The sequence below is a fragment of the Camelina sativa genome, chromosome 14 (assembly GCF_030686135.1).
Source record: "Camelina sativa cultivar CO46 ecotype springtype chromosome 14, ASM3068613v1".
NCBI classification, from domain to species: domain Eukaryota; kingdom Viridiplantae; phylum Streptophyta; class Magnoliopsida; order Brassicales; family Brassicaceae; genus Camelina; species Camelina sativa.
The window spans coordinates 16,548,862-16,572,526 of record NC_141893.1 but is presented as its reverse complement, the minus strand read 5'-3'; the positions used below and the strand labels follow the sequence as shown (position 1 = coordinate 16,572,526).

General features: G+C 34.5%; 3 protein-coding genes, 3 long non-coding RNA genes and 2 pseudogenes across 13 annotated transcripts; 3 read left to right on the top strand and 5 right to left on the bottom strand.

The window, feature by feature from the left end:
* Window positions 1-1,809: 1,809 nt before the first annotated feature.
* Window positions 1,810-3,909, bottom strand: LOC104741866 (uncharacterized). 2 transcript variants are annotated; one of them, XR_015579251.1, is made up of 5 exons: window positions 2,710-3,908; window positions 2,572-2,634; window positions 2,397-2,465; window positions 2,139-2,295; window positions 1,810-1,991 (listed from the first exon to the last, which is right to left on the bottom strand). It is a non-coding gene; the product is annotated as an uncharacterized LOC104741866 (long non-coding RNA). The 2 variants fall into 2 exon arrangements; XR_015579250.1 differs by having other exon boundaries at window positions 1,810-2,295; window positions 2,710-3,909.
* Window positions 3,910-4,755: 846 nt separating this feature from the next.
* On the top strand, window positions 4,756-9,444 carry LOC104743730 (putative ubiquitin carboxyl-terminal hydrolase 11; annotated as a pseudogene). Its single transcript, XR_015579271.1, has 13 exons — window positions 4,756-4,776; window positions 4,861-5,018; window positions 5,313-5,525; window positions 5,730-5,874; window positions 5,998-6,057; window positions 6,154-6,252; window positions 6,534-6,911; window positions 6,991-7,131; window positions 7,281-7,447; window positions 7,563-7,825; window positions 7,921-8,075; window positions 8,164-8,953; window positions 9,044-9,444. The product of XR_015579271.1 is annotated as a putative ubiquitin carboxyl-terminal hydrolase 11 (transcript).
* Window positions 9,445-10,228: 784 nt separating this feature from the next.
* On the bottom strand, window positions 10,229-12,692 carry LOC104741865 (glucan endo-1,3-beta-glucosidase 11). The gene is made up of 3 exons (XM_010462787.3): window positions 12,099-12,692; window positions 10,861-12,014; window positions 10,229-10,522 (listed from the first exon to the last, which is right to left on the bottom strand). The coding sequence occupies exons 1-3, from the start codon at window positions 12,148-12,150 to the stop codon at window positions 10,442-10,444; spliced, it is 1,287 nt and encodes a 428-aa protein (XP_010461089.1). The 5' UTR covers window positions 12,151-12,692; the 3' UTR covers window positions 10,229-10,441.
* Window positions 12,693-14,391: 1,699 nt separating this feature from the next.
* LOC104741864 (co-chaperone protein p23-1) lies at window positions 14,392-15,844 on the bottom strand. 6 transcript variants are annotated; one of them, XM_010462786.3, is made up of 7 exons: window positions 15,729-15,844; window positions 15,414-15,600; window positions 15,165-15,318; window positions 15,045-15,085; window positions 14,905-14,944; window positions 14,681-14,784; window positions 14,392-14,584 (listed from the first exon to the last, which is right to left on the bottom strand). In XM_010462786.3, exons 1-7 carry the CDS (start codon window positions 15,731-15,733, stop codon window positions 14,576-14,578), a joined length of 540 nt encoding a protein of 179 aa, XP_010461088.1. In that variant the 5' UTR covers window positions 15,734-15,844; the 3' UTR covers window positions 14,392-14,575. The 6 variants fall into 6 exon arrangements, with proteins under 6 accessions (XP_010461088.1, XP_010461086.1, XP_087339587.1 ...); XM_010462784.3 differs by having other exon boundaries at window positions 14,392-14,570; XM_087483461.1 differs by having other exon boundaries at window positions 14,681-14,781.
* Window positions 15,845-15,979: 135 nt separating this feature from the next.
* On the top strand, window positions 15,980-18,330 carry LOC104741862 (NAC domain-containing protein 13). The gene is made up of 3 exons (XM_010462781.3): window positions 15,980-16,355; window positions 16,565-17,542; window positions 17,712-18,330. Exons 1-3 carry the CDS (start codon window positions 16,187-16,189, stop codon window positions 18,122-18,124), a joined length of 1,560 nt encoding a protein of 519 aa, XP_010461083.2. The 5' UTR covers window positions 15,980-16,186; the 3' UTR covers window positions 18,125-18,330.
* Window positions 18,019-19,025, bottom strand: LOC147928315 (uncharacterized). The gene is made up of 2 exons (XR_015580236.1): window positions 18,893-19,025; window positions 18,019-18,795 (listed from the first exon to the last, which is right to left on the bottom strand). It is a non-coding gene; the product is annotated as an uncharacterized LOC147928315 (long non-coding RNA).
* A 111-nt stretch (window positions 19,026-19,136) lies between these two features.
* On the bottom strand, window positions 19,137-21,075 carry LOC104741863 (uncharacterized). Its single transcript, XR_002035088.2, has 3 exons — window positions 20,743-21,075; window positions 20,529-20,586; window positions 19,137-19,375 (listed from the first exon to the last, which is right to left on the bottom strand). It is a non-coding gene; the product is annotated as an uncharacterized LOC104741863 (long non-coding RNA).
* Window positions 21,076-21,868: 793 nt separating this feature from the next.
* LOC104741861 (uncharacterized) lies at window positions 21,869-23,385 on the top strand (annotated as a pseudogene).
* The last annotated feature ends 280 nt before the right edge of the window (window positions 23,386-23,665 follow it).

Below are 23,665 nucleotides of genomic sequence, written 5' to 3'. Positions count from 1 at the left end.
TATGTTAGTTGATATGCGAAACAATAATCATTGGTTACTTGGTTTTTTACCATACAACATGTTGTTTACTGATAAAAAATAGACAGAGTGATACCTACCTACTATTTATATCCCCTATATGGTGTTCGCCTACGTAAGGCCAACAATGTAATTACAACACCCCCTGGCAACGACATATATTGTACAAAATTTGGTAGTTTCTTAATTATGTTTGGTTTTTATGCTATCTAGTGCATATTCCCTATAAAATATGTATCAAACCTTGCAAAAATCTTATAAGTAACTTATCTATACTTCAGTTTCTGACTAGTAGTGGTTATCAATCCAAATGTACCTTATAAACATTTTCATATCTAATGAGGAACATATTTTGGAACCTTATCAACAACAATCTACTTTGATGTGTGCTTTTGTCTTATTATCTTCATGTGTGCTTTAATTATAGCCAAATATATATATTTAAAAACCTAAAAAAAGAAGAGAGAATTACCCATGGTAACCCACTTTTATTAATAATTCTCTTTTTATTTTTATTGTCAGACTAACTTACTTTTTGTGTACTAATTTCATATTACCAAAAGTATCCTTTTTCTTTTCAAATAGTAAAGATATGTATAGTTCATAAAATTATTATAATTAATTTTAATATCTAAATAATTATGAAAAGATATTAATTGTTTAAAACCTGATTTAATAGTATTAACTTTATATTGACTTTTTTTCATTCTCCATGTGTCTGTCGCTTCCAACGTGAAACATCATTCTCAACAACATAAGATCTCTTACGTCTTTCTCTTTCTTTTTTTTTAATTAGTTTTAGTTGTTCAAGTTTATTGAATTTCTGGGCTGAATTATTGTTAATTCTGAACCTTTATCATTTGACTGTGGATACAATGACTATTAAATTTTTTTTTTTGAACTACTACCAAACAAGTCTGCTGAATCTAATATTAAAATTCTGCTACAATATACTAGACTTAGGCCCCGAATGGAGAGAGCGTATCGGGCAGAGCAGATTAAGCGGTTCAAGCAGATCAAACAGAACAAAAGTGGATCAAACAGATTTGGCTGTTCAAGTGCAGATCAAATGTGAACAGCATCAAAAAAGTTGTAGACCAGACCTGCATGTATTTCTCCTGCATTTACCACAAAAAAAACAAAAAAAATATGAACTGCACACAGTTCATCTGCATTAACTTTTAAGGCTACGAATGGAGAGAGCGTATCGAGCAGAGCAGATCAAGCGGTTCAAGCAAATCAAGCAGAACAAAAATGGATCAAGCAAATTTGGTTATTCAAGTGCAGATCAAGAGTGAACAACATCAAAAAACTGTAGACCAGATCTGCATGTATTTCTCCTGCATTTACCACAAAAAGACAAAAAAATATGAACTGCACACAGTTCATTTACATTAACTTTTAAAAGTAAAAAAATTCTTGAATGGTGACTTAGTGATAGGAGAACTGCATTAAAGGGTGATCTGTTTTTTTTCTGTCCTCCCATTCAAAACCTAAAAGTAGAAAAATTCTTGAACTGTGACTTAGGTTCCAAATGGTAAAAGCAGTTCAAGCGTTGCAGATCATGCTGAACAAGTGTAGATCATGCAGATCATGCTGGAAAAGTGCAGATTTATTGATTGAGCAGTCTAAATTATATGTTTGAATGGTAAAAGCAAATCAAACAGTGTAAATCATATACTAAAGTGTAAATTAATTAAAAACACAACAAATTTAGCAAATTTATTTAAACAAACGATAAAATTATTGTAAAATAAACATAACTTTTTTTTAATATAGATTATTTTCTAAATAATTTCACAATTTGAAAACATTAAACACAAATTATCCAAATATAACAAAAATAAAACTTAGAATAGTTTAATGAAAAGTATTTTGATTTTTCCATAACATATCTGCAATATTTTCTCTAATGTTTGTCATTTGATCTCCATCAACAATAGCCGTAGTCTCCATGTCACCTTCGCCATTCTCTGAATTTGTGTCGCTAATATTAGTATGCTCTATTACTTCAACAAAGTTTTCATCAAAATAATTTGAAATTCTGATAAAGTTATATAGTCCCATTATAGCCATCACCACTCTTTTTTTAACATGAGTGTCATATCTAAGAAACTCACAAAGAATCCTCCATATCTTCTTCCAAACTCCAAATGTCCTCTCAATGACATAACGTAGTGATGCATGACAACGATTACATAGTTCTTGTTGTTTCTAGGAGGAGGACCATTGTAAAACTGTGACATATGATACCTAACAACCCCATTCCGTGAAGATCTATAAGGAGCCAGAAAACTTTGTTTATTTGGATAGCCAGAATCAACTACTAACATATTGTATAGCATAAATATATTTATTTATTAAATAAAAATACATACTTTTCAAGTTTCAACAAAAGAATATGAAACAAGAGGTGATATGTAGAAGTTTTGATTGTCTTTTAAATTCTGTAAAAAAAAATTGAATGTTACAACAAATATTATATAGCATAAATAAAACTACTAACATATTATATAATCTAAATACATTTATTTATAAAATAAAAATACACACCTTTCAACAAAAAATGTGGAAACAAGAAGTGATAGAGTAGAATATTTGATTGTCTTTTGAATTCTGTATAAAAAAAAAATAGATGTTATAAATATAAAATAAAAATAAAAAATGTGTTTATTTATAAAAAAAAAATACCTTTGATGGAGAGAAGATGAATGGAAATAGAGTTGATAGGAATGTGTTTTGTGTTTTGTTGTAAGAGTGAAGAAAGGTAAATGTGTTGAATCTGTGGGCTTATTAACTGATTTGCTGATGGACAGCTTCAAAAATGTTGTGGGCGAATTTATTGGTGTTTCTACTGCAATTATGGCTAAAAGACAAAAAAAAAAAAACTGCAGACAGAGAAACTGCATTAACTTAAAAAAAAAAGTTGAATGGTGCTTTTAAGACAAAATAATTGTATGTGCGGGTCCACCGCTTTTTATATGTTATCCTATTCAATGCCTTAGTGATAGGATGACTGCATTAAAGGGTGATCTGCTATTTTTTGTCCTCCCATTCAAAGCCTTAACCAAAGTCTATAGAACTCTGCAGATTAGCTAAATGTCTGCTTAATATATTTTGACGTCTATCAAAAATGTGAAGACTTTACCGAAATCTATGAATTTCCGCAGACTAATTATAAGTCTGCTCAATATATTTTTGAAGTCTACCAAAAATACGAAGACTTAACAAAAGTCTAAATAACTCCACAAACTAACTATAAGTCTGCTTAATATATTTTGAAGACTTAACTAAAGTCTATAGAATTCCGCTGACTATCTATAAGTCTGTTTAATATATTTTTATAATCTACTGAAAATACGAAGATTTAACCAAAAGTCTATAGAACTTCGCAGATTAGCTATAAGTCTGCTTAATATATTATTAAAGTCTACCGAAAATACTAGATTACTCAGCAGATTAGCTATAAGTCTGCTTAATATATTTTTGAAGTCTACCAAAAATACGAAGACTTAACAAAAGTCTAGATTACTCCGCAGACTAACTATAAGTTTGCTTAATATTTATTTTGAAGTCTACTGAAAATGCAAAGACTTAACAAAAGTCTAGATTATTCCGCATACTAGCTATAAGTCTGCTTAATATATTTTTAAAGTCTACAAAAAATGCGAAGGCTTTATCAAAGTATATGAATCTCCGCAGACTAACAATAAGTCTGCTTAATATTTTTTTGAAGTCTACCGAAAATCCAACGACTTTACCAAAGTCTATGATTCTACGCAGAGTAATTATAAGTCTGGCTAATATATTTTTGAAGTCTACCAAAAATGTGAAGACTTAACCAAAGTTTATAGAACTACGCAGACTAACTATAAGTTTGTTTAATGATATTTTTGAAGTCTACAAAAAAACTTACCAAAGATTTTTGAAGATTTTTCTTTTAAAAAATATTTCCTTTTTCATTTAAAAATATTTCCTTTTTCATTTGATTCCCTAATTAAATGATTTCTTTTATTAAATAAAAAAATGAGATTAGCAAAGACAATTTTTTCACTAATTAAATCAAAAGACAAATTTATTGAACAGGAAATAAGACAATTGTAGAAATAGTTACTTGTCCATTATACATCTTCTAGCCTCTGTAGTGCAAACTTCCAAAAGAGATTAAGAAAAAATTATTCTAAAAGGCAATTTTTATTAAAAAAGTATATCTATGTTCCATGGAAAAAATATATACCATTTTAAATTGAAAAAAATAATTAAAAATGTGTCAATTTGCTTCTATTTACGCAAACTAGATAAGAAAAATTAGAGGACAAGCCAACTTAATATAATGTATTTTTCTTTTACAAAGGGTTAACTCTTTTTAAGGTAACAACAATACTGGTAAGGAAAACAATTCCTACTCTTTATAATTCAAATCCAAATCTAATAAATATAAAGATAAAAAATTTCTTTATAAAAAGATAATTTTTAAAAAAATAATAAATATATAGTATAAAATCATAGAGACATTAATAATAACAATAAATAATATTAAAAAATAAATGAAAAAGATAGTGAAGATGATCAAAGAAGACATGCATAAAAAAAGGGATCAAAGTTTCTTCTTCTCTTCTTATCATCTCTTCTGATTGTTTTTCTGTTGTGGTTTGTTCTCTTTCTCTTCATTTTCCTCTAATATAAGATTTATTTATTTATTTATAATACTTCTTTGTCTGTCTTTGACAGAGGAAAAAATTATTATCGCGATTTGATGTAAGTTGGTCATATCCCGAATATAAGTTTTGAATATTGCTCGTGTGGTTTAGTTTGATAAATCTTGGTTTTTAAAAATTGTAGTTTGATTCAAGTACTATGACAATCCCTAATTCTGAATCCATCCGAGTTTGTGAGTTTCCCTGCACTCCTGAGGAAGAGAAACGTATTGTGACGGAACTGATTAGCGAAGCTGAGGCTGATTTGAAAGATGGAAACTTGTATTTCGTTATCTCAAACAGGTCATCTTTCTTTAGTTTTCTTTGAACTTTTAGATCACATGTGACATGTTCTAGATTTGCATAATGCATCTAGTTTCCATAGTACTTTGTAATCATTTTGATTTTATTTTAGCAAATCGATTGATGATGATTTAGTCATCAGCATCATGCATGATCTTTACTCTTGTACTATACATTTATTTCCTTGTTTTTACTTCTAACAGGTTATTTAATGAATGTTTTTCTCTTAGTATTATACATAATATATCTTTAGCCTAGATTTCAATGTATCTTAATGTTTATCTGTTAGTGCAGATGGTACACAAGCTGGCAAAGATTTGTTGGGATACTAACGGTAGAATTTCCCAGTGGAGATACTTCAAAAGTTACCAGACCTGGAACAATTGACAATCATGATATTATTGAAAGTGAAAGTGACATTAGTGATCCTCAACTTCGCATGATGTTGGAGGAAGGGATTGAATACGCTCTCGTTCCTCTAAAAGCTTGGAATAAACTCGTGGAATGGTGATTTTCTCATATATATATATGTCCTATATAGAAACATAATATATAACTTTATGTTATAAATCACCAATTTATTACGTTTTTTTTTTTAATGATGACACTGACACGATATCAACCATTTTTCTTACATATATTATCGTTGCCCTCTTGCATTTACCATCAAAAGATACCTTCAATAATATAATTTGCTTATATATATTTCAGGTATAAAGGAGGTCCTCCAATACCAAGGAGATTAATCTGCCAAGGGTTTTACAACAAGAGCTTTAATGTAGAGGTTTATCCACTATGTCTTAAGTTGACAGACAATAGAGATGACACCATGACCATCATAAGGTTGAGCAAACAGGTATTGTGTCCTCTCGTTCTACCTTAGATCTGTATTTTTAGGCAGTGAACAAACAAATTACTGCATACCATTTGGAGAGTTTAAGGGAAAGACCATGTGTCATATGAATTATTGATGTTTCAGGCTTCTATAGGCAAACTTTATGAGATAGTTTGTGATGTAAGAGGGGTAGCAAAAGATAAGGTATTTGCTTTCATTTTCTTTGTTTTGGGTAATATATATCTCAGTTCTTTTTATTAGAGATGTAGTAGTTACTCTATATTTGATTTGTATAAGTAGGCTCGCATTTGGGATTACTTCGAGAAGAAAAAAAATGTACTCTTGGATCCTTCATCTAACAAAAGCGTGGAGGAATCATGCCTTCAACTAAATCAGAATGTAAGTGTGTCTTTAAAACCCGCTCGGTTACATAGAACTTTTTGATAGATTGCCTTTGCCTTTATTATTGTTTGTACTTAAAGTTATAATTCTTTTATGAATTTTTTGTTGGATGGTTTGGATATTATTCTTGTTGTTGATCTATGTTTGTTCCCATTATTTCAGGTGAATTATTTTGTGCTTTTGAGCTCTTAAATTGTCATTGAACCAACATCTCGTTTTGACTTTCTTTTTTTGACCATATATATTTTTGTTTGTCATTTTTCGTGTATTCCGTGTAGATTCTTCTTGAAGTGGATGGTTCTACATTATCTCAAACTGAAATGAGCTTGACTAAAACTGAATTGGCATTGGTACCTCTAAAACCTACAAGGGCGCCAGTTGCTATGAATATAATGTTTGATGGGGAAACCGTACCTAATGGTCATTCCAAGGATTCCAAGTTTAGCCTATTTCAAAGAAATACTTTGGAAGAGGATGTTTTTTTGAGTAGTTTTGGGATACGAGACAAGAGAGGTTTAGCAGGATTACAGAATTTAGGAAATACATGCTTCATGAATAGTGTTCTTTAGTGTCTGGCCCATACACCCCCTATTGTTGAATATTTTCTACAAGACTACAACTCCGACATAAATGCATACAATCCTTTAGGAATGCGTGTAAGTAATTGAAAATTGTTGTTTTTGTTTCTAACCTCTCATCTAAAGCCAGTGAAATGAATCTATATATCTAATGCAGGGTGAGCTTGCACTCGCATTTGGTGAACTTTTGAGGAAATTATGGTCGATTGGATATGATAAAGTTTCGCCACGTGATTTTAAGAAAAAGTTAGTTCTATTTGCTCCACAATTTGGTGGTTATGATCAACATGATTCTCAAGTAAGTCATGTTTTCCTTAATGGTTTATGGTGAATGCTTAATAGTTGGAGAAAATTTGTTGTATCTCTTGGCTTTATTACTTCTTCTCACCCTAGGAAACTAGTGCCTTTTTTTTTTCTCCATGTATGATATTTTAGCTCATTGCTCAGGAAATGCTGGCTTTCCTGTTAGATGGGCTCCATGAAGACTTGAACAAAGTAAAAATAAAACCTTATATTGAAGCTAAAGACTCAGATGGTCGTCCAGATGATGAAGTAGCCGAAGAAAAGTGGAAATATCACAAGGCCCAAAATGACTCGGTGATAGTTGATGTTTGTCAGATAAGCATTTATTACCTCTTTCCCCCCTAACACATATTTGATGTTATTGTTAACAAAAAAATGTATTGGAAGTTATTTGCCTTTCTTTGTTATGTTGTATGTGTTTTCACTTCAGGGACAATACAAGTCTAACACTGGTATGCCCAGATTGTGGAAAAATCTCAATCACTTTTGATCCCTTCATGTACTTATCTTTGCCATTACCATCAAGTCGCACTCGACCAATGACTGTTACAATGATTTATTGTGATGGAAGCCATCTTCCGATGCCATACACTGTAAGAGTTCCTAAACATGGTTCATGTAGAGATCTCAGTAATGCATTAGGTATTGCTTGCTGTTTGAACAATGACGAAAGCCTTTTACTCGCAGAGGTAATAATTTTGGTGGAGTCCTTTTCTTACATATATGTGTTGTCCTTACATCTTGTAAAAAAAGACTCAGTTAAATTTGATGTTTGTCCTCCTAGGTTTATAACTACAAGGTCTTCAAGTATTTTGAGAATCCTATGGAGTTGCTTAGTTCAATTAAAAACAATGACAAAATTGTGGCGTATCGATTTAACGATACGCATAAAGTACCAGGAAAAGTCAAGCTTGAAGTTCTTCATATGGACCAAGAAAAGTCAGCTTGCTTACTTTATAATTGTAATTCAAAAATTTGTTTTTTCTTCTTGAGTTCTATTTCTAATGAATGCTCTCAAATTTCACAGGTTTGATTGTGGCATAGCCCTGAAGCATTTTGGAACTCCCCTTGTTACTTATATCAATCAAGAACCACTTAGTGGAACTGACATTGATGCAAGCATCTCTAAATCGCTATCAGCCCTACGTCGGGTTGATATGTCAGCTATAGTTCATAGTAGAAACAAGAATTTCCAGAATCCCGATGTTGCAGATGAATCATCCGGAAGTGTATCATCTATATACACTAGAACGAAGGATAATACAGTTGATGATAGAGCCTTCAGCCTTTTAATGCCAGATTACTATTCTTCCAATCTTGAGCCACTTGAGTTTGATTCCATTGTAAATCCTGGAAGTGTTACAAAGGTTATAGTCAAGTGGAACGAAAAGTTGCATGAAAAGTATGATTCCAATTACTTGAATGATTTACCTGAGGTTCATAAAACAAATTTTTTAGCGAAGAAGACAAGCCAAGAGGAAATATCTTTGTTTTCATGTTTGGAAGCATTTCTAGCAGAAGAGCCTCTAGGATCAGATGATATGTGGTATTGTCCTGGCTGCAAAGAACATAAACAAGCGAATAAGAAGCTAGACTTGTGGAAGTTGCCAGATATTCTTGTGTTCCACCTAAAACGATTTACATATAGCAGACATTTCAAGAATAAGATTCATACATTTGTGAATTTTCCAATTCACAATCTAGATTTAAGCAAGTACATGACGAGCAAAGACGGTCAGTCATATCTTTATGAGCTATATGCCATTAGCAATCATTATGGTGGCATGGGAGGTGGTCACTACACTGCTTACGCTAAGGTTTTGTGCATTTTGTAATCTATTTTAATTTTTTTGTTTCTAATATGAGTCTATCATGGAAACTAATGTGTGGGCTCTTTACTTATGCAGTTGATGGATGAAAACAAATGGTACTATTTTGATGATCGTCGTGTTTCTGCTGTAAATGAATTGGAGATCAAGACTTCAGCTGCTTACATTTTGTTCTATCAAAGAGTGAGAAGTGAATCAGAGACATCGAGAATGAAAGTGGATTAGTGGAAAAAATCCTTTCATTTAATTTTGAGGATTTAGAGAAAGTTTGCTACTTTCCTCAAGATTCATTTATTGGTCTCATCATGCTCTATATTTTCTTCCAAAAAGACTGATAGATTGTTTTGTAAGAGTTCTTTTTAATTACTTTTCTTGCCCAGTTTGGGCAGTGAAAAACATATTATACTATTGGCATATTGTTCTTATCATCGTTGAGATATTCAAAGACATAGTTTACTAATCATTACTGTTTTGTTTTACATGAGTGTTTACCAGCTAAGTAAATCTTGCAACATATATATTATGTGGTCTTGATTGGCTATTCTTCTTTGGATGTGAATCAGACTCGGTCTTAATTTCTTGGTTCACGATATTAATCAAAATTTAAACCAACAACTTTACCATCTATCTTAGCTATTGTTGGTTTCCAATCGGTAAAGAGATTCATTTTCAAACATATATGGACGTTATTGTCATTCATATGAAAATTGTAACTATTTAGAGCTACGATGGTTAAAATACTAATAACAACAAAATGGTTTAGAAACATTTCAAAAAACAAAATATGTATTTGCTTAAATTTTTTATTTGTTTGTTTGAATGTGTAATTGATTCATCAAACAAGTACGGTCGACCATGAAGACTTGAACAAGAAAAACTATATATTGAAGTTAAAGACTGAGATGGTCGTCCGTCCAGATGATGAAGTAGCCGAAAAAATTGTATTGGAACTTACTGCCTCTTCTATGTTTGTTCTTACCTTGTGTTGTATGTATTTTCACTTCAGGGACAATACATATGCCCAGATTGTAGAAACATCTCAATTACCTTTGATAATTCATCTTTTCACCATGTTAAGGTTAACAACTTAACATTTTCAACATGTCATGCAACAGTTTCAGGTTTTTAATAAAAGAAAGCTATATAGCTAAAATATGTACATTAGTTATAGACCTGATAGATCGATGTACATAATAAATTTACTTACTTTTTTATTGATTAATGTAATAGTCAAGAAAAGAAAGATATTAAACCGAACCTCACTAACATAATAAGAGTATTATTGATTGGTAATATAGAAGTGAATTGAGTGTGACTCCTCGTGCTACATATGGTGCAAAATGAATTTCTAACATAAATATTATATGGGAAAAAAAATAGCCGTGAAAATAGCTCAAGCAGTAGTCTGGAATTTGGAAGAATGCAAAAGGCTTGGATATAGCTTTTGCTTCTACAAGTTAACTCAGTTTCGTGTAATCAAAGTAAGTGTCTCGCCAGTAACATGCTCATCATCACCACCGCCATTGACAATATTGCACCTTCCCCTTTTCTTTTCCCCTGCAATAATTTTCGCATAAAAGCATATTTTATCACTTCACACACTCAAATGTAAATTTTAGCATCATAGTTTAATAACCCAAAATAGAAGAGATTAAAACAGGATAGTGACACTAATACTAGAGGTGTAGTTAGGTTACATGTTTTGGTCGTAATAGTATCACATTGGACTTTAAATTTAGCAAATTTTTGGATTGCTACTAATACTAACCATTTATTAAAAAAAAATCTTATATAAAAGAAAAAATCCTTAAATAGAATATTTAACCTAAGAGGTTGTAAAATCGAATCTTATGCTTTACTAAAACTTTAAGAAAAGACAATTCGAAGAATCTTACCGTTACGGGAGCATACGAAATAGCCAAATAGCCAGTTGAGGCACTATCCGGCGCCACCGGAGAAACCGGTGACACCGGCGCCTTTCCTCCTCCTCCACCGCTACTACTAGTATTCCCACCACCGCCGCCACTAGCCCCTCTCACGACATCGTTTAAAGTAAACCCAAGTGAATAAGCCTGAGTCCCATCAGGTTTAAACAACCCATAATTCCTCTCCGACGTCGGACCAGGTTTCAAGTTCTCATTAAAAAGGGCAAAAACGTAAATACTGAGATCGTTGCTAGGTCTCAGGGGCGTTTTAGTCTTCTTACCACTCATCATCATCTTGATCAAGTTCCCGTTGTACCTCTTCGCGTTCTCCGGCGTAGCTCCGAACTCGTCGTCGTCACCTTTAGACGGCCACCCAGTCTCCGATATCTCAACTCTCAAAGACTTATACCCGGCCGCCGCTAAAGCAGAGTACACGGCGTCGATCTGAGCGAAGAGCATGTTGTCGTAGTGAAACCCGGTGGCCGGATCCACGACTCCTTGGTTCGGCTGAAACAGAACGAAGTCGAGAGGCACCTCTTTAGGGCTGCCTTTGTAAGCGAAGAAAGGGTACGCGTTGATCAAGAACGGAGACTCTGTTTTCCGGTGGAACTCGAGGATCGGGGTGAGCGAGTCGAGTAGATCCGGTTGAAACTCCCCGGCGGAAGGCGGGAACGAGGTTTTGAGGATGGAGAGCGAGTGTGCGGTGGTTACGGAGATTTGATCGGAGAGTCCCGCGGTGGTTAGAGCAGAGTGAACCCCTTGCATCGCGGGGAGGAGGCTGAGGGTGAGCGATGAGTCGTTGAGAGCTAAGATCTCGTTTCCGATAGTGATGCAGGTGATGTTAGTCGCCGGTAAAAATGGAGTAACGTTTTGTTTGATCCATGTCAATGCTTTCGACGGATCTTTCATCTTGGAGAGGTACTCGTTTCCGAGTCCGACGATGAATTCGATCCCGGTGTTGGCGAAAGCTTTGAGGATCTGTGGATTCGCGTCGTACAGTTTTACTTTCGTCGCTCCGATTGATTTTATCAGTGGGATTACTTCGGACGGTGATGGGAGGTTGTCTCCGATTTGGCCGTAGTTTACTCCGATTGAAGCTATCGCCGTTGGGATAATAAACGTTACTGTATATATATAGTCACATTGAGAGGTTAAAACGACGTACTGTTAGTAATTTTTTGATAAAGTAAAGAAATGAGATGAAGAACCTGAGAGGAGGAATATGAAGGAAGAAGAGCGGCGGAAGCTCTTGAGTTCCATGACGGGAAAGAGGGAATGCCGGCGGTTGTTTCCGGCGGAGAGGAGAGAGAAGTGACGATGGAGTTTGAAGCGAAGAAGACAATTTGCAGAGGGTTTGAGTTTATTAGACAACAGTGGTCGGAAAGAGAGAGTGTCGGAACGGGAGCTAGTGACGTGAGATTATGATTCGTTTATCTACTTTTTGTTTATTAAATTTTAGATTTCGGATTTATTATTATTATTATTTGAGTCGGTAATTTAAGGAGGGAATCTCGATGTGGTTGTGTATTTTTAAATAATATCTAAAACTAAGTTAAATTCCATAAAAAGAAGTAAACCAGAGTATAAATAATACTAGTATCAGGTCTCATATTGAAAACTTTTTAGTACTATAATTTTATTGAGTTTTTTTTAATATGATGAACTTGTTGCGTTGATAACAAGAAAAGAAAAATACAAGTATCTTTCTTGAAACGAATCTAGAGAGGAGGAGTAAAGAAAAAGAAAAGGGAATGTAAAAGCAATCAAACAAAAGCTTCACATGGACGATTCATTCACTGATTGAATTGAAAAAACCTCAGAAACCTAATAAGTAAGGTTACTTTTTGGGGGAAACTGACAAAGGTTTTGATAAATGAATGAATTGGCTCTGATATTGCGTGGCGTTTGCACCGGCATAGGTCGGTCGGCTCTATTATTGAATTTTCTTCTACCAGAAAAGTAAGATATTTTTATGTATTTTGTCTTTACAGTATATACATATGTATTATTTTTTTTGTCGGAAGAAATATATTTTATTTGCTAGTCCATAAATAAAAATATTATTTTAGATATAGATTATATTAGTTGATGATATATATATTTTGTGTGTTATATTATATTATTACATTCGGATAATAGGATTATAAATATAGTGTTGACTGTTGAGTCTATAGGCAAAGAACATATTCTTCGATTAGCCTTCTTTGGTGTAGTTGTCGGTTTTTGCTAACTTTACAGCTTTCACGTTTGGTTCAACTCACAACTTTTTGATTTAATACTCATATACTTTTTCTAAGGGCATCTGCATTCAGATAACTGATATGAGTGTTCTTATAATAAAAATATTATTAATATAATGTTAAATCATTAATTTAGATTTTTTATTTAAGAAGTTTGGTTATTGGAAAACATGTTTAAGATTATAAAATTTAATAATATAATAACTTAAAATATATTACAATTTTAAAAACTTTAAAAAATAATATTTAGATTACAAACTTAAAAAACCTATACTAAAATTCAAAATATAATACCAAATTTTTATGAAACAAAAAAAACATTAAAGATATAAATAAATAAAACAAACAAACATATTACAATTTTAAAAACTTTAAAAAATAACATTTAAATTGCAAACTTAAAAAACTTATACTAAAATTCAAAATACAATACCAAATTTTTATGAAACAAAAAAAACTTTAAAGATATAAATAAAAACAAACAAACAAACATATTACAATTTTAAAAACTTTAAAAAATAATATTTAAATTGCGAACTTAAAAAACTTATACTAAAATTCAAAATACAATACCAATTTTTTATGAAACAAAAAAACATTAAAGATATAAATAAAAAAAAAAAAAACAAAACTTCCTCCAAACAAATAAATGTTTTCTCCTTTACAAAAAATTGTATTCAATCACGAGTTGCCACGTCACCCAAGAACTGGTCCAGTTCTACATCAAGACTCAATAACATGTTTTTTATCCATTATTCTTTATATGTTTTATTTTATAAAAGTTTAAAACACCCAAAATGTTGGCCCAATAGAAATGGCCTAACGATAATTTTTTTTTTCTTTTTTGTGGCATTAAACAAACCCAACAACAACAACAAAAATGCCTTAAAAACACAATGTGTTTTAGTTTTACGAAAACTGATTAAAGTAAGTATGAAGATAGAAATGAGATGAAAGACACGTCTTTAAGCTTTTCTGCTGACCTTTGCCGCATGAAACTCTAATTCCAATGAATTAAACCGTCGCAAAAAATTGATAAATAGCTCATGGAAATCTTAAAAAATTGTTTAAAATGACATTTTTATTTTAAAAAACGATTCCATTGATAAAAATTTATCATGTCAATGAACAAAAATTGAAATAGAATCTCAGCGGTTAACTTATAATTTCATTTGATTCATTTGTTTCTTCTTTCACCATAAGGCAGTTTTGTTTACAGGATCAGTTTACAAGATTAAATTTTAACAATAATAATAAACAATTTTAATATAGAAGATTATTCAAATATAAAACCATATCAGTACACAACATGACTATATACTTTTGTAGCGTTAATGTTTATACTCTCGACTTGCAATCACATTTTATGTTAAGACTAGTTTATGACAAATATATATAGAAACTACAAATCTCCAATCTCCCACATCATCCTTCACACCACTACATCAAAATATCTGAAAGTCACATATACCATATAAAGTTCAAAGAGAAAGGTGCAAGATCAGTAGGACAATCTTAACATAAGATGATCAAACTTAATTCTTCTTCACCTCTGATGCAGCTTCTTTATCTTTCTCTGCATTTTCTTCTTCTTCAATCTTCTCCGCTACCTTTGACTCTGCCGTAGTCTCTTCCTCCATATCACTATCACCTTCTGTAAGAAAACATCTCATCACTAAACCAAACCTAATCCTCAAATGTACTTGATACAAAAACTTCTTCAATTTCTCAAAACAGCACTAATCTAAGATCCTATACATGTCCAAATCCTTACCTTCATCTCCAATGCCATCAGTGTCTCCCATGTTGAGACTCTAAAAAAACAAAAAAAATAAGCAACAACAATACATTAGTTTCCTTATTGATACGTCGAAGAAATATGGTTAATCTTTCACGCAAAATTATTGGCCTTACATTGAAATCAAAATCTCCAAAGTCCATATCATCAGCTCCTCCTGGCAAATAATTAAAGAGTCAGCTAAGTTAAGATAAGTATAATTAAGCTCTTTCAGGGTTAAGTAATCATTCTTATACCTTTATCTTCATCTTCATCAACCCATTTATCCCAATCAACTTTCAAGTACACTGGAGTTTTCCCTTCTTGCTTAATCAATCTGTTCCACCATTTGCTCTCAGCTTTCTTCACCATGTAACATATACACCTCGAGCTTACACTCGCCTTGCTCTCCTACCAATCATCCCAACCAAAATCACAATCTCCAAAAGATCCAAAACTGAATACAAGAACACATACAAACAAACAAATTCGATCTTTGTACTTACATTCACATCAACACTTTCAAACAGATCAATGTCCACCTCGTACGGTGTCTTGCTAGGTCCACTCGTAGCAGAGAAAAAGAACTTGCCGTGAGGCTCAAGCTTCACCTTAACATCTTCAGCATCCGGCAATTCCACGGTTATGTAAACCTTATCAGATCTTTGCGCCCACTTCACCGTTGGATGTCTACTGAAAATTTCGAAAGCATATCAAAACCAAGAAAAAAACTCACCAACCTCATTTAGAAATCAAAACGACTTCATGATCAAATAATACAGTTTCATAGCAACAAAACAACACTTAATCACAAAAAATACCTCATTTGTCAACAGAGAAACAGAGTAACAAAAGATACAAATTTTTTCTGGAGAATACAAATGTGTTGTATGAAAAAAATATATACAGACCAAAGCTCTCTCTAGACACTTCTGATGTGTTCTAGTCAATTGCAGAAGCAAAATGCAAATTTTATTGGGCATTTACAGAAGGAAAAGAAAGGCCCAGTTTTGATAGGCCCATATTGGTATTAAAAGCGCGTGAATCTCACGCTTTCTGCGATCAGACACTTATCCGACGTGTCGTCTCACAAATCCAAACCTTCCTCTCCACGCAAAAATGCCCCAATTAAATTAAATGAAAAACTTAACAAAAAAAAAACGACTCTTCTTCTTTCTTCTTCTTTCATTTGGTACAAAAAAATCTGAACTTTTTAGGGTTTTTTCTTTTTTTGTTTTTTTATAAATTCTCTGTAATAGGAAGAGGGAGAGACGAAGTGATGGATTTGACGGCTGAGAACGGAGGTTTAGCTCCAGGTTTTAGGTTTCATCCGACTGATGAGGAGCTTGTTGTGTATTATCTCAAGAGAAAGATCCGCCGGAAAAAACTCAGAGTCGAAGCAATCGGAGAGACTGATGTCTACAAGTTTGATCCTGAGGAATTGCCTGGTACCCTTTTCATTTTCAGTCTTATCCTTCCTTCAATTCTTTCAAATTCACTTGCTTTTTCATGAAAATTAAAAAACTGGGTTGGTTTGCTCTGTCTTCGATGAGTTCGTAGTTCAAGAATCTTATATATATATATGGTCGATGGCTTGAAAGGTTTGATTTTTTAGAAGCTTCTGACTCGAAAAAATGGAATCTTTTTTGTTTTGTAGAGAGAGCGTTATATAAGACTAGGGATCGTCAATGGTTCTTTTTCAGTTTGAGGGATAGGAAACATGGGAGTAGGTCAAGTAGAGCTACTGAACGTGGCTATTGGAAAGCAACAGGGAAAGATAGGGTCATCAAGTGTGATTCTCGACCGGTTGGAGAGAAGAAGACGCTTGTTTTCCATAGAGGCAGGGCACCTAATGGTGAGAGGACTAATTGGGTCATGCACGAGTACACATTGCACGAAGAGGAACTCAAGAGGTGCGGTGGCGGAGATGTTAAGGATGCTTATGTTCTTTACAAGATTTATAAGAAAAGTGGGTCTGGTCCTAAGAATGGTGAGCAATATGGAGCTCCTTTTATTGAAGAAGAATGGGTTGAAGAGGGTGATGATGTTGATGAGCCTGTAGATGTTCCTGGAAATCAGCTTATTGTTTCAGCTGGTGTTGATAATAATAACTTATGGGCCAAGGGGATTAGCCAATCTGAGTTGGATGATAATGATATTGAAGAGCTGATGAGACAGGTTAGCGATCAGCCTGGTCCAACCATGCAGCTGAATGGGGTTTCCGGACTGGACTCTCATGTGAATTTGGAAGAAGATATGTATTTGGAAATCGATGATCTTTTGCTACCTGAACCTGAACCAACTTCTCTGGAAGCCACGAAGAAGAACTCCGGTGTCCTGAATGATAATGATTTCGTTGATGCTGATTCATATTTCCGTGATTTGGGTGCGACAAATCTTCAGTCAGGTCCTGTCAGTGGTCATTTCGGAAACGGGGTTGAACAATGTAATACTTCTCTGGTGACTGACCAGACTAATACTTACCAGTTCCAGCAGCAAACAAGGAAGAAACAAGCTAGCAACTGGCCACTCCATAACAGCTATACCAGACAGATAAACAATGGATCATCCTTGATGCAGGAGCTAAACAATGACAGACTCACCGCTGTCCGGTTTATTGAGGCGCCTGGTACAGGTAACAGATTCCTAAATACCTCTGTTTCGCTTGCATACTAAAATCTTATCTTATTGTGGGCAAAGCCACTGGATGGGGGTATATATAAAGCAGCTTAAAGAGCTCTTCTGACGATCGCAAGTATATTATATATGTAGGCCAATTTTTCCTAATCATATTCCCTCGACAGGTGTTCCATCTGAATTCATAAACCCTCTTCCTTCTAGTACAAGTATAACTAAGGAAGATGAAGCAACAAAAGGCGAGTCAAGTCAGTTTGCTTCTAGTCTATGGACTTTCCTGGAATCGGTTCCTGCAAAGCCAGCATATGCTTCAGAGAATGCATTTGTTAAAGTGAACCTTGTCAGAATGTCAAGCAGTGGTGGTCTTTTCAGGTTTGCTTCTAAAAGCACAGGTAAAAATAATAATGTTGTTGTCACAGCTAGTGATTCAGCTGTGAAGAGGAAGAAGTCTGGAGGAAACAATGACAAGAAGAATAAGAACAAGGGGTTCTTCTGCTTATCAATCATTGGGGCACTATGTGCTTTATTTTGGGTGATCATAGGAACAATGGGAGTTTCAGGGAGGTCTTTGTTGTGGTGAGAACCCAAAATTCCAAGAGGTTTGAAGGTCAAGGGAAAGAAAGGCTCGGTTATTTGTGTGAGAGTGAGACATTACCGAGTCAAGTCATTGTAATTATTCTCTTAAGACTGTTAGATTCATCATAAGCCTGCTGTTTTAGTATCAGTTTTTATCTCGTATTGTTAAAAAGTAACTTTAATGGTTAATTTTTCTGGTTTTAATCCAAACAAGACTTGTTACTAGAATCATGAAATTGAATCTTTGCCATTTGATTAAGATCTCTAGAAATTTAATTTGCTTTTCTAGTAGTGTTTGGGGATTAAAGGAGATTCAATTCAGCACCACCAACTCATCAGAAACCAATTCTTCCATAATTCTTTTTGGTGGAACATATTGGCATTTGTATAACGAAAAGCCTAGATCTATCACCTTGGTGGTTATTATTGTTGTGTCTCCTCATCATCTTCTTCAAGCCGTCTCTAGAATCTTCAAAGCCTTCTGGTAGATCTCATTGCTTACGTGGTGTTGCAGAATATTGTCTTGCCCTTCCGCATTTTCAATCAGTTCACGTCTCCTGCAGCCGCTCCGGCCTTTCAAAATGTTTTCCAAACCATCCAGACACTTTACGATGGTTCTTATATCTGGACAGAGTATCACATAAAGGTTTTATGCAGCTCTGCTCCACCATGTATCTGTATTACACCAATGGGTATCAATTGTGACTTGACCATCTATATAATTAAGCATGTTAAGAAGTGGAAAAAGAAAAGAAAAAAGACAGACACGTACTTGATGTGATCATGAGAAGCACGTAAGGTCGCATTAGAGGAAATCGCCCATGCAGCTTCTTTCTTCATGTCATAATTTCAGCACTTTGAGCCAGATTGACCAAGGTTGGAATCAAATTTGCATTAATGACTGACTGATATATATATATATATATATATCACCAGGAGAAAAAGTTAGTGATAACAAAAACAAGACAAAACGAAAGGGTAATCCAATTTAGTTTTGTGTTGTTGTGCACCTGAACTTGTTCTTCAGTGCCTGCAGTGGTCTTTGATTTCCGTCCAGCAAGCGACCCTTCTTCACCGTGTTGTTCTCATAGTTGCAAGTAAGCACGTTGGAAAGAATGGGTAAAAGCACCACAATTGACACAACAAACTGAAGAATCAGAGCCTAAGGGAGATGTGCCACAAAGCATTCTGTTGTTTGGTTACAACATTAACATATTTGGGTCTGCTGAGTATCTCCAGAAACTGTAGAGGGTGTCTGCAAAAGAAAAATTATTGTTAACCTTCATTAACCAAACATGTCACAAATAGAAAAAAGTAGAGACACGAACTGTGACTTTAATTTCCTCACTAGAAGTCAAATAGAATATGCATAATCTTGGAATCAAAGCAAACAAGTGCGAAGAAAGAAACACAAATTATAGAGATACTTATATTTTGAACAAACTCACAAAAGACACAAAGGGATATTTTTGCACATGTTTTATTAGGGTTAAAACTCAACTGTAATTAATTTGGTTCCTAACCCCTAATGAATTTTCAGCTCAAGAATTTGTATCCACTAATTTTTGGAATTTTAGTCAAAAATGCCAGTTTGATGTTTTCCTTTTCTAGAGTGCCATTTTCTACATTCATCCCATCAATTAAAAAGACAAGATTATCCTTTCATTAAAGGAGAGTGAAACAAAAAAAACTGATGAACAATGATGGACTGTTTCATGCGATTACAATAATGGTGGAAGTCTTTCTATTTCATGGATTGTGTTAGAGTGAACTAAAGAGTAATTCTATTAATTGGCTTGTGTTTAAGAGTAATTAAATCTACATAGATCTGATAATAGATAAAAGTGAAAATATGTTACGAATGTTGTAATAAAGATAAGTCATTTACATTGGTCCATCAGATATCAACATGTCTATTTATGCAAATAGTCCATCACTAACAAATGACAAATGGTCCATCGCTACCAAAATTAATGATTAATTTGAAGAAGAAACAAATAATCATAACACATCTGGTCCATAAGCACATACTAGGTTGGAGAGTCTTCAATTTGTTCCTCCTATAGTGTCTTACTTATGGCTACCTTTGGGGCTTCAAAGCTATGATAATAAACAAAATAAAATAGACAAAATTGAAAAACACTCATTTATATTGGTCCTTATGACAGCAAGATGTCTATTTTTAACAAATGATCTCTCGCTAACAGATAGTCCATCGACGAAATGTTCCATAGCTAATAATGGTCTATCGGTTAGCAACTGGTCCATAAGCCTAAAAAGCTATCATATAAACATGTCTACTTCTAACTGGTTGTCATCACTACCAAATGGTCCATCGTTCACAAGATTCATGACTAATTTGAAGATGAAACATATAATCAGAACTCATTTGGTCCATGAACACATACCCGGTTGGAGAGACTTCAATCTTGTCTTACTTGTGGCTACCTCGTGGGTTTTGCATCTCTGATAATAGACAAAATGTAGTAGACAAAATTAAACATACGTCATTAACATGTCTACTCCTAATAGATGGTCCATCACAACCAAATGGTCCATCGGCTACCCAATGGTCCATCAATACCATAAAACCTAGATCTTAGAAAATTTAAAAAAACATACACAAGCTCCGGTGGAAGGTCTCCAGAACTAGACCGCCGTGTTGGTCGCCTACGGAGGGGTAAGGCAGGTCAGACAGGGTACATGGTGGACAACTGAACTTCGTTATTAGATCGGTTAGATCGGTTGTCCATTATATGCTGCCGTAAGGAGTGGGACGGAAAGAGGGCCGATTGTGGAAGTGAGAGATATTGAGGATGAAGTGATGTTAGCAAGAAAGAGATAGAGATTGCAGAAAGTGAAAAGTCGATGGTTACATAGGAAGAAAGAGATGGTTTCTCTCTTTTTTGAGATAAAGCGGAGAAGAAAAAAAATCAATGGGAAAGAAAAGCTTCTTTAATTGGTCTGACAACTTTAGGTTAATTCCCAAATATCTCGAGAAAAGAAAACGATTTCTTGTGTTTTAATTACATGAGGGTATTCTAGTATTTTATGTAGCAGGATATGGCAGGTGGGACAATGAGTTTCACAAACTGGCATTGACGAAAAAGTATATCACTTGGCACAATTCATATTTTTCTCTTAATTTTTCATGATATTATGTAATTAAGATTCACTTCAATACCATAATACACAATTGCTATTAGACAATTGATTCATGAAGTGCTCCACTCAATAAGGTTTTCTCGGTATGGGGTTGGTCCAACCCGGTTGGATCAAAAATGGAATCCGAGAATGGCAACTTCTTCTTTTTCTTTTTTGACAAAACCGAGAATGGCAACTTCTATTCCTCAGATATATAGTAACCGAGCTACCATTTTGTTTTGAGAACAAGTTCAGCATGTCTCACGTGATCAATTGGTTAATGTTATCATGAAGTTGTAGCTACGAATTCAACTTACCTGGCCAAAATAATGCTTCATCTTGAAGAACATGTTATAGATAATAATCATATACAGTCTCGAAATATGATTTTTTATTTGTTACTATCTAGACTAGACTCACGTGGATCTCAGATCTCTTACATTGTCAAGATCTAGAAAAGTGATTTTCAAGCCTTTCTTGTGAATGATAATTTCCACCACGATTATTGCCACTACTTACGTCAACTTGTTTTCTTAAGGTTATATTTTATTAAAAAAAAAAACGCGTTTGATAAGAAATAGAAAATGAAATGAGAACTTCAAAATTTTGATTCTTGCACATTTCGATCGAGCCGACACTCTCTCTTTCTATTAATAGCTTACCAATTGCTTTCACTCAATCAACACAAGACAACAACATGAACTCTTGTTCCTTCACTCTCTTCACCTTTGCCGCGGTTATCTTTCTCCAGTGTTTAAGTTCCATAGAAGCTGCAAGGTGTCATCCTGATGATGAGGCGGGTCTTTTAGCTTTCAAAGCAGGTATAACTCAAGATCCTTCGGGCATTCTCAGCTCCTGGAAGAAAGGTACTTTTTGCTGCGCCTGGCAAGGTATCGCATGCGGCCAGAGTGAGCGCGTCGTCACACTCGATATCGCTGGAGAGGCCGTTTATGACAAGAAATACCTCCCTAGTACTATCTCGTTGTCCCTTGCTAAAGTGCAGCACCTCGAATCGATTTACATCTTTCAACGTAAGCTCACTGGTTCTTTTCCTCAGTTCGTCTTCAAATTACCAAATCTACGTGTAGTGTATTTGATATATACCGGTCTCTCTGGTCCCCTCCCTGCCAACATCGGTGCCCTAAGCCAGTTGGTAGCGTTGAATCTTGAGGGAAACCACTTCACCGGTCCTATCCCCGGTTCGATAACCAAAATGACTCACTTAACTGTGCTAAAGCTTGGTGGCAACCGCCTCTCTGGAACCATACCAAATATTTTCAAATCCATGACGAGCCTCGAAACTCTTGATCTCTCCCGCAACAGATTGTCCGAAAAACTTCCTTCGTACCTTGCAACGACTCTGAAAGACCTCATACTAAGCCAGAACAATCTATCAGGGATGATCCCTAACGATTTATCGAAGTTGAAGGCACTCTGATCTCTCCAAAAATCGATTCTCTGGGGTCGTGCCGATGAGTTTTGCCAAGCTGACGGAACTTACCAGTCTCCATCTCTCCCACAATCTTTTAACCGATCCGTTCCCTGCCTTAAATAACACTATAGGTGGCATCGCATCTCTCGATCTATCATACAACAGATTTCACCTAAAAACAATTCCTGAATGGGTGACCTCGTCGACGTTCAAGAGCGCGCTGAAGCTGGCAAAATGTGGGATCAAGATGAGCTTTGACGACTTGAAGCTGGTGGAACTCAACAGCTATGGATACATTGACCTATCGGACAACGATATCTCAGGAAGCCTCGCATCGTTCTTGAACCAGAGGGATGACCTTTTACTAGAGTTCCAGGCATGGGGAATAAACTCCGATTTGACATGGGGAAGTTGAAGTTTAATAAGGCGCTGAAAGTCTTGGATCTGTCAAGAAACTTAATATTTGGGGATGTGCCCAAGACGGTGATTGGACTAAAGAAACTAAACTTGAGTCAGAACCATCTTTGCGGAAAGCTTCCTGCGACAAAGTTGCCCGCAAGCGCGTTTGTTGGCAACGACTGTCTTTGCGGCTCTCCACTTCCTCCTTGTAAAGCTGGGACAGTAGACTAGTACTACTACAATTTTGTATTCTGATTTTTGTATTTAATAAAACTATCACTAAAACTAAAGTATGTTTAAGATACGAAAGCTCAATATTTTGTAAATGCGGATGAGGTGCAAATAATAAAGTGCAGAAAGTAAGTAATACAAGAGCTCTGCATCAGCATTTAACAACATTCATAGTCTTCTTCTTATGCTTTTGTAGAGTGGCACAATCAGACCGTACATGACCGTATCCTTTGCATTCAAAACATTGAACATTCTTTGATGAAGTATTCATCTCTTCACCCATTCTACTTTTTTTCTCTTCGCCCTTACGCTTCAGAAATTTAGCAAATTGTCTTGATA

Excerpts from the sequence above, each read along its gene's own strand:
- LOC104741865 (XM_010462787.3), bottom strand. The coding sequence starts at position 12,150 with ATGGAACTCAAGAGCTTCCGCCGCTCTTCTTCCTTCATATTCCTCCTC. Across the intron at positions 12,015-12,098 it reads CTTCATATTCCTCCTCTCAG|TAACGTTTATTATCCCAACG; the intron begins GTTCTTCATCTC and ends ATATATATACAG. Across the intron at positions 10,523-10,860 it reads TTTCGTATGCTCCCGTAACG|GGGAAAAGAAAAGGGGAAGG; the intron begins GTAAGATTCTTC and ends AAATTATTGCAG.
- LOC104741864 (XM_010462784.3), bottom strand. Across the intron at positions 14,945-15,044 it reads TTGGAGATTTTGATTTCAAT|AGTCTCAACATGGGAGACAC; the intron begins GTAAGGCCAATA and ends TTGTTTTTTTAG. Across the intron at positions 14,785-14,904 it reads TGATGGCATTGGAGATGAAG|AAGGTGATAGTGATATGGAG; the intron begins GTAAGGATTTGG and ends GTTTTCTTACAG.
- LOC104741862 (XM_010462781.3), top strand. The coding sequence starts at position 16,187 with ATGGATTTGACGGCTGAGAACGGAGGTTTAGCTCCAGGTTTTAGGTTT. Across the intron at positions 16,356-16,564 it reads TGATCCTGAGGAATTGCCTG|AGAGAGCGTTATATAAGACT; the intron begins GTACCCTTTTCA and ends TTTGTTTTGTAG. Across the intron at positions 17,543-17,711 it reads TATTGAGGCGCCTGGTACAG|GTGTTCCATCTGAATTCATA; the intron begins GTAACAGATTCC and ends TTCCCTCGACAG.